Raw genomic sequence first — 8,741 nt, forward strand, 5'->3', positions numbered from 1 at the left:
CTCTCATCAGTTTTATAATTTTTGCATGAAAGTTGGTAGGCCCTAGTTGTTCTATACTTGATATTAAAGTGTTAGTAAAATATCATATTTACTTGAAAGGTTGAAAGCAATGATGTCCGCTTTAATCTCAAGATTGGTGTAAGTCGGTCCTCCTATGACAGCAATCCACATATTATTGGTCTCTACATAGACATCAACAGGGCAGCAGGTCCTGTATCCATCGATGGCTGTGATGACAGATTGTTGATCAGATGGATCGGTACCTGCCCCTATTTGGATTCGATGACTATGATGGAGAAAGAAATCTTGGAACACGATTCGAAATCCATTCGTATCATTTGTTTGTACCAAGGTTGTGTTGTAAAATCGTATGGTATAGTTGCGCGGTATAATAAATGAATATGATTCACCCGATTGCAGATACGTCGTAGAGTAATCTAAGAACATGAAGAAGATGCACAGAAAGGCACATAAAATAAGACTCGTAACGACTTATATTGATGCTTATTTAATGTTTGGATGGTGGAGAACGCCATCATTTCATAACGGCTTGTCCGTTAGTGCTGCACTTACCAGGAATGAAAATCATATCAACCTCGGATTACATTATTAACTAATATCTCTATAATCAATGGAAGTGAATTTTCACCAATTGCATTTCAATTGATTTGAATGTTTTACAATCTTCTAAGACTAGGGCTCCGTAACACAAATGTTTGCAATGAATTGCAAATAAATTATGAAATAACGAACCGCACTGATTGGTTCCCGGTCAGTATTTGAAACAGAGTGTGTATGCAACGATGATCTTGATTGGTCATTGATATTTAGGGATAGATTACAAACCTTTGTGTTACAGAATGCAGGTCCTGGTCAACAATCAACACATGAAAAAGAAAACGATCCTGGAACATAAATTATGGAAATGGCACTCATTTGTGCTATCCAATCACACAATGCTTCTGTTACACGTAGTAGTGCATGCCTTAAAACTATCATTTTATGAAGACTACTAATACAGGTAGAGGAATGTGTATAGTGTACTATTATGTTTTTACTTATTTGAAGACCTTTGCCTATTATAAAGATTGCCGATATTTTGCACACCATGGTAAAAGCAGGAACAGCCATGTTCATAACATGCACTGAACACGAATCATCAAATTATCAAGCTCTCCATACCAGATGAACATGACGAATGTACTAGCAGTTTGCAACCGAAACATCGCGGGAGTTCAATTTGCGACTTCGGATGACAACTATATCTGTCACTAAAAATACTGACATTTATATCTTTATCAGTATACTTTATCATTGTTACTAGAATAGATATCAAATGATTTAAAAAGTAGGCCTACTCGAAAAACAGAGGACAGAAAGATGCCACGTTATGACTTACTGCATGCCGATTCGTCTTCATAATGATCGCAATCGTACACTCCATCACATAGAACGTCTGATACCACATTCATATTGCTCACTGGGCAATTAAACAGAGCTGGTAGAGATGGGAAAGGGGAGGACAAAAATCATACAGCTATATGAGCACAATATCATATCAATGCATTTGATAATGGTATTTTCTGATTATAACTTTTACCCTCAATCTACCCGTGTTTCTCCTTATTATTTGTTTGATATTTTCCTCGTACTACCTTGGAAAAGGTTTTACTTTCATCAGTTTTTATAATTTTTGCATGAAAGTTGGTAGGCCCTAGTTGTTTGATATTAAAGTGTTAGTAAAATATCATATTTACTTGAAAGGTTGAAAGCAATGATGTCCGCTTTAATCTCAAGATTGGTGTAAGTCGGTCCTCCTATGACAGCAATCCACATATTATTTGTCTCTACATAGACATCATCAGAAGAGCTTCTAGTACCAAAGAGACTTGTGATGACAGACTGTGAATCAGATGGATCCGTACCTCTCCCAATTCGGACTTGATTGGTAGATCTGATATAAAGATATTGGAACACGATTCGAAATCCATTCGCATCATTTGTCTGTAGCACGGTTGCATAGTAAAATCGTCTGGTGTAGTTGCGTGATATGTCGATTGAATGTGAATCTCCTGCTTGCAGATACGTTGTTGAATAATCTAAGACGAGAAGAAATATAGAATAACCTGTCAAAGACTCGTTGCGACTCACATTGCTGCTTATTTATATGTTTGGAAAGTGGTCAACTGACCACACCACTTTTTTCAATACGGCTTTATTATAGCCGTGAGCGTAGCATTTACGAGGAGAGTAAATCATATCAATTACATATTGCAATCATTGATTTATAAGCAATTTATTTTTATGAAACGCAATTTTTACATGATAGCGCAGCACTTTACAAGGAGAGTATATCGCATGAAATACACATTGCAATTATTGATTTATAAGGAAATGTTTTTCTACCAAACGCAATTTCAGTTTGATTTAAATGTTTCACAAATATTTGTAAAACCGGAGCCTGGTCTAGAGTCAACACATAAAAAATGAAATGTTCCTGCAACTTGTGAAAATGTCACTTATCTGTGTTATCCAATCACTCAATGCTTTTGGTTCACGTGGCAGTGCATGCATTATTACTATGATTTTATGAAGGCTGGTAGTGTATATGTTTCTCTTATTTATATGCCTTTGTCAGTTACGATGCAAACCAATATTTTGCACAACTGGGTGAAAGCAGCAAGATCGACGGTCATCAGTTGCACCCACACACACTATGCATCAAGCTCTACATTACTAGATGATGGCATGTTTGCAACCGTAAAATCTCTGTGTTCAGACTGTTACTTCGGATGACAACTATATACCACTCAACATAATTTCATCAGTGTTACTTCTTTAATAGACATCATACTAAAATAAAGGAAATAAACAAGATACTGAAATGACTCTATATCTCACTTACTGCATGCCAATTCATCTTCATAATGATCGCAATGGTACACTCCATCACATAGAACATCTGATGACACGTTCATATTGCTCACTGGGCAGCTAAACAGAGCTGATATGGAGGAGAAAGAAGGAAAGGGATAAATCGTACGGTCTTTGAGCACAAATTTATAACAATACATTATTTACTGGCATTTTCTGATTACAACTTCTACCCTCAATCTACCAGTGTTTTTTATTTGTTAGATATTTTACTCATACTACCGTGGAAAAAGGTTTTATTCGCATTAATCTTTTAACAAAGGTTTAAGGTCTTAGTTATTTTACACCTTATAAAGAATTCAATATCATATTCACTTGAAAGGTCGAAAGCAATGATGTCCGCATCAATCTTAAAATTGGTGTAAGTCTGTCCGCCTATGACAGCAATCCAAATGTTATTGGTCTCTACATAGACATCAACAGGGCAGCAGTTCCTGTATCCATTGATGGTTGTGATGACAGATTGTTGATCAGATGGTTCGGTACCTGCCCCTATTTGGATTCGATGACTAGAATAGAGCAAGAAATCTTGGAACACGATTCGAAATCCATTCGTATCATTTGTTTGAAGCAAAGATGCGTGGTAAAATCGTTATGGTATAGTTGCGCGGTATGATGAATGAATATGATTCACCCGACTGCAGATACGTCGTAGAGTAATCTAAGAACATGAATAAGATGCACAGAAAGGCACGTTACGACTTATATTGATGCTTATTTGATAATAATAATAATAATAATACATACGATTTATATAGCGCACTTTCCATCTTGATTAGATGCTCAAGGCGCTTCAGAGCAGAACAACAAAAACTATTTACATATACATGTAACACATTTCTGAACAATTAATAAGTCAATGTCTATCAAAAAACACTTTTATACAGGTAAGTTTTCAGGTTGCCCTTGAAGGTCGTCGCTGAAGTCTGGGTTTTCAAACTGTGTGGGAGAGAATTCCACAGGCTAGGTCCTGCATGAGCAAAGGCCCGCTCCCCGCATGATTTCTTAGCAACTGGAATTTGTAAGAGATTAGATGATGAGGATCGTAAATTTCTTGAGGGTTGGTAATGATGCATCAAAGACCTATTGTAACTGAGGGAAGTTCCATTGACTGTATATTAAATCAAAAGAAGGATTTTAAAGACTATGCATTCCTTCAGGGGCAACCAGTGAAGAGTTTTTAATATAGGGGTGATGTGGCTGCGCTTGCTAGATAGAGTTACAATACGCGCAGCTGCATTTTGCAACCTTTGCAATTTTCCAAGTTGAGAATCTGGTAAGTTGTAAAGGAGGCTATTACCAAAATCGAATCGTCAAGAAACGAGTGAATGTACCAGTTTCTCTGTTGCTGAGCGAGTGAGATATTTTCTTATGAAGCCAATATTGCGCAATCGATAACGAACTGATCTGCAAATGTTTGTAATTTGGTTGGACATGGACATGTGAGCTTAAAAAATAACTCCAAGATTGCGACATGATTTTGACAAGGGGATGTCTTTGCCCGAGATAGAAATGGAATCAATGTTGAATTTGTTAAGTTGAAACTTTGAGCCAAAAACTAAAAACTCACATTGATGTTTGGATGGTGGAGAATGCCATTATTTCATAACGGCTTGCCCGTTAGTGCTGCACTTACCAGGAATGAAAATCATATCAACGTCGGATTACAATTATTAACTAATATCTCTATAATCAATGGAAGTGAATTTTTACCAATTGCATTTCAATTGATTTAAATTTTTACAATCTTGTAAGACTATAGGGCTCCGTAACACAAATGTTTGCAATGAATTGCAAATAAATTATGAAATAACGAACCGCACTGATTGGTTCCCGGTCAGTATTTGAAACAGAGTGTGTATGCAACGATGATCTTGATTGGTCATTGATATTTAGCGATAGATTACAAACATTTGTGTTACAGAGTCCAGGTTCTGGTCTACAATTAAACCAATAAAAAAGAAAACTATCCTGGAACATAAATTATGGAAATGGCACTCATTTGTGCTATCCAATCACACAATGCTTCTGTTACACGTAGTAGTGCATGCCTTAAAACTATCATTTTATGAAGACTACTAATACAGGTAGAGGAATGTGTATAGTGTACGATTATGTTTTTATTTATTTGAAGACCTTTCCCTATTATAAAGATTGCCGATATTTTGCACACAATGGAAAAGAAGGGACAGCCATGTTCACAACATGCACTGAACACGTATCATAAAAGTATCAAGCTCTCCATACCAGATGAACATAACGAATGTACTAGCAGTTTGCAACCGAAACATCGCGGGAGTTCAATTTGCGACTTCGGATGACAACTATATCTGCCACTTAGAATATTGACATTGATATCATTATCAGTATACATACAACATTGTTACCTAAATAGAACTCAAATGGAACAAGAAGTACGCAAGAGACAGAATACCACTTTTTTTACTTACTGCATGTCGATTCATCTTCATAATGATCGCAATGGTACACTCCATCACACAGAACATCTGATGACACGTTCATATTGCTCAATGGGCAATTAAACAGGGCTGACAGGGAGTAGAAAGGAAAAAATGCACTGCTATGTTTGCACAAAATCCAGACAATGCGTTATTCTAGGGGTACTGACATTTTCTGATCACAACAATGTCTATCCTCAATGTGTTTCTGTCTCATTTATTTTAAAATAGACTAATGTTTTAATCGGTTTATAATTGTTTTGCAATGAAAGTTGGCAGGCCCCAGTTTTTCTATACTTGATATAAAACTGTTAGTAAAATATCATATTCACTTGAAAGGTTGAAAGCAATGATGTCCGCATTAATCTCAAGATTGGTGTAAGTCAAACCTCCTATGACAGCAATCCACATCTTTTTCATAACTTTGATTATTAGGTTCATAACTTATTATTATTATTTATTCAATACGGTCATTCAAATTGACCTACAAACTGAATCTCCACATGGAAAATGATATTACAATTTAAATCACATTAGATCACTGATAACCCTTTTAAAACTAATGTTACCAATAAGCTTAGTTGTGAACACTGTTTCTTCAATGTCAACTTCAACCACAGCAGGAAGGCTCTTAAAACAAGATATGAGTGCCCAAAGTTGATGACGAGGCCTATGCCAATCCTTAGGAGCAAAAGTCTTTTATATTACTGAGCTTGAATATATAAGCAGCCAAAAATGGTAGAAGAAATTCGTAAATAACCAGCATGTATTTGAATTACTGAACTGTGTAAGCATGAACAACAGATATCTCTGCTTAGTAGACTTATCGAGCTCGTACGGCCCCAGCTATACAAACTTTATATCAAAAGAAGTTTATTCATCAAGTTTCATCGCAACTGTGTGTTGCATACACTCACATAACTGATTTCAGTACTTCATTCTTACTTGGACCGTTAAATTCATGTAGGATTTTTGTCTCATGTCAAGCAATCTTAATAGATGATGTTCTAGCATGCTAATTTAGCAGGGCTGATAGGAATGAGAAAGGAGAGGAAAAATCGTACAGCTATATGAGCACAATATCATAACAATGCATTATATAATGGTATTTTCTGATTACAACTTTATTCTACCCTCAATCTACCCGTGTTTCTGTTTGTTATTTGTTGGATATATTCCTCATACCTTCAAAAAGGTTTTATTCTCATCAGGTTCATAATTTTTGCAGGAGAGTTGGCAGGCCCTATTATTCTATACCTGATATTAAACTATTAGTAACATATCATATTTACTTGAAAGGTTGAAAGCAATGATGTCCGCATTAATCTTAAGATTGGTGTCAGTCAGACCTCCTACGAGAGCAATCCACATCTGATCGGTCTCCACGTAGACATCATCAGAAGAGCTAGTACCAGAGAGGCTTGTAATGACAGACTGTGGATCAGATGGATCAGTACCTCTCCCTATTTGGATTTGATTAGTATATCTGATATAGATATCTTGGAACACGATTCGAAATCCATTCGTATCATTTGTTTGTAGCACCGTTGCATGGTAAAATCGTCTTGTGTAGTTGCGTGGTATGTCGATTGAATAAGATTCACGTGATTGCAGATACGTCGCAGTGTAATCTATTTATAAAATCGAGAGAAAATAAGGTTGTGAATATCATGGGGTCCGACCACTTGACCGAAGGTCCGCGAGACCGAGGGTCCGCGAGACCGAGGGCCCGCGAGACCGAAGGCCCGCGAGACCGAGGGTCCGCGAGACCGAGGGCCCGCGAGACCGAGGGCCCGCGAGACCGAAGGCCCGCGAGACCGACTTTTTTTTCCTTCATCAGGTGACGAGTGGTTTAAAGGGCCTCGTTGAAGCGGCGTATGCCTGTTTTCGGAGGAGGGGGTAGAGCCAAAACATTTCCCGATACCGGTAGTGGGCTGTAGTGAGCACGCGAATCGTGCGAAACACTTATACTGAAAGGGCTCTCTTATAGGGGGGGGGGTGTTTCCGATACTTGCAGTAGAAACTTACGTTGCCTAATTTTACTGACACTACTTAATCATTACCTCTACTCATTTAAAGGTTAAGTCCACCTCAGAACAATTTGAATCAATAGAGAAAAATCAGACAAGCACAATGCTGAAGATTTCATCAAAATCGGATGTAAAATAAGAAAGTTATGACATTTCAAAGTTTCGCTTATTTTTAACAAAATAGTTATATGAACGAGCCAGTTACATCCAAATGAGAGAGTTGATGATGTCACTCACTCACTATTTCTTTTGTTTTTTATTGTTTGAATTATACAATATTTCAATTTTTACGAATTTGACGATTAGGACCTCCTTGCCTGAAGCACAAAATGTTAAAATAATGGAATTCCACGTGTTCAGGGAGGAATGAAACTTCATTTCACGTGACAATGACGAGAAAATAAAAATATTTCATATTTCAAACAATAAAAAATAAAAGAAATAGTGAGTGAATGACGTCATCGACTCTCATTTGGATGTAGCTTGCTCGTTCATATAACTGTTTTTGTGAAATGAAGTGAAATTTTGAAATGTCATAACTTTCTTATTTTACATCCGATTTTGATGAAATTTTCAGTGTTATACTTGTTGAATTTTTCTCTTTTTATTCAAATCAAGTTTTTGTTGGGGTGGACTTGTCCTTTAACGTTTATTTTTATGGTAATTCTGCTTCATGATCTTGTGCATTTAATGTTTAACAAGAAAACTGGAAATATTATGGAAATACATACACCTGGAACATTGAACATTCATGCTTATTTCCCTAGAATACGGTGAATACATAATGAAAAAAGTTCGTCATGCAGCCATAGGCGGCGGAAGCGGGGTGGACGGGGGGACGTGTCCCCCCCCCCTAAATTTTAGGTGGGGGGGACGGTCCCCCCTAAATTTTTGTTTGATAACCTTTTTTTTTTGCTTGTCAAATTTTTTCCCTGCGTCCCCCTGTTACACCCACAAATGTAATAATCGCCCACAAATGTAATAACGCCCACAAATGTAATAACACTTTACCCACAAATGTAATAACGCCCACAAATGTAATAACACTTTACCCACAAATGTAATAATTTCACCCACAAATGTAATAATGCACTTTACCCACAAATGTAATAATTTTTGATCGCCCACAAATGTAATAATGACTTTACCCACAAATGTAATAAATTTGAAGGGATTTTTGGCAAATCCGTTCTAAGCTAAAATCGTATAGTAATGCGTTCATTTATCACAAAAGTGCAAAGTCTCATTTCCTGACCTGGTTAATTAACAAATTATAATATAAGTCCAAAGTCTTTATTCCAAACCCGGTTTTTTCAAA

The 8,741-nt window shown here is 36.7% G+C and overlaps 1 protein-coding gene and 1 long non-coding RNA gene across 3 annotated transcripts in view; both read right to left on the reverse strand.

Moving 5' to 3' along the window:
- The window catches only part of LOC121423700, a 36,589-nt gene extending 33,506 nt beyond the window's left edge, over positions 1–3,083 (reverse strand). Inside the window, exons 1-4 of the mRNA XM_041619127.1 lie at positions 2,906–3,083; positions 1,758–2,099; positions 1,400–1,498; positions 93–437 (exon numbers count right to left, since the gene is read on the reverse strand). Of these exons, the coding sequence (XP_041475061.1) occupies positions 93–437; positions 1,400–1,498; positions 1,758–2,099; positions 2,906–3,074 (955 nt within the window). The 5' untranslated portion in view covers positions 3,075–3,083. The remainder of the gene's footprint in view (positions 1–92; positions 438–1,399; positions 1,499–1,757; positions 2,100–2,905) is intronic.
- Positions 3,084–3,305: 222 nt separating this feature from the next.
- LOC121424290 lies at positions 3,306–7,033 on the reverse strand. Of its 2 annotated transcripts, none has more exons than XR_005971356.1 (3): positions 6,686–7,033; positions 5,385–5,483; positions 3,306–3,595 (listed from the first exon to the last, which is right to left on the reverse strand). It is a non-coding gene; the product is annotated as an uncharacterized LOC121424290 (long non-coding RNA). The 2 variants fall into 2 exon arrangements; XR_005971357.1 differs by lacking the exon at positions 6,686–7,033 and adding an exon at positions 5,726–5,810.
- Positions 7,034–8,741: the final 1,708 nt, after the last annotated feature.

This window comes from Lytechinus variegatus, chromosome 11 (assembly GCF_018143015.1).
Source record: "Lytechinus variegatus isolate NC3 chromosome 11, Lvar_3.0, whole genome shotgun sequence".
In the NCBI taxonomy this organism is placed as follows: Eukaryota; Metazoa; Echinodermata; class Echinoidea; order Temnopleuroida; family Toxopneustidae; genus Lytechinus; species Lytechinus variegatus.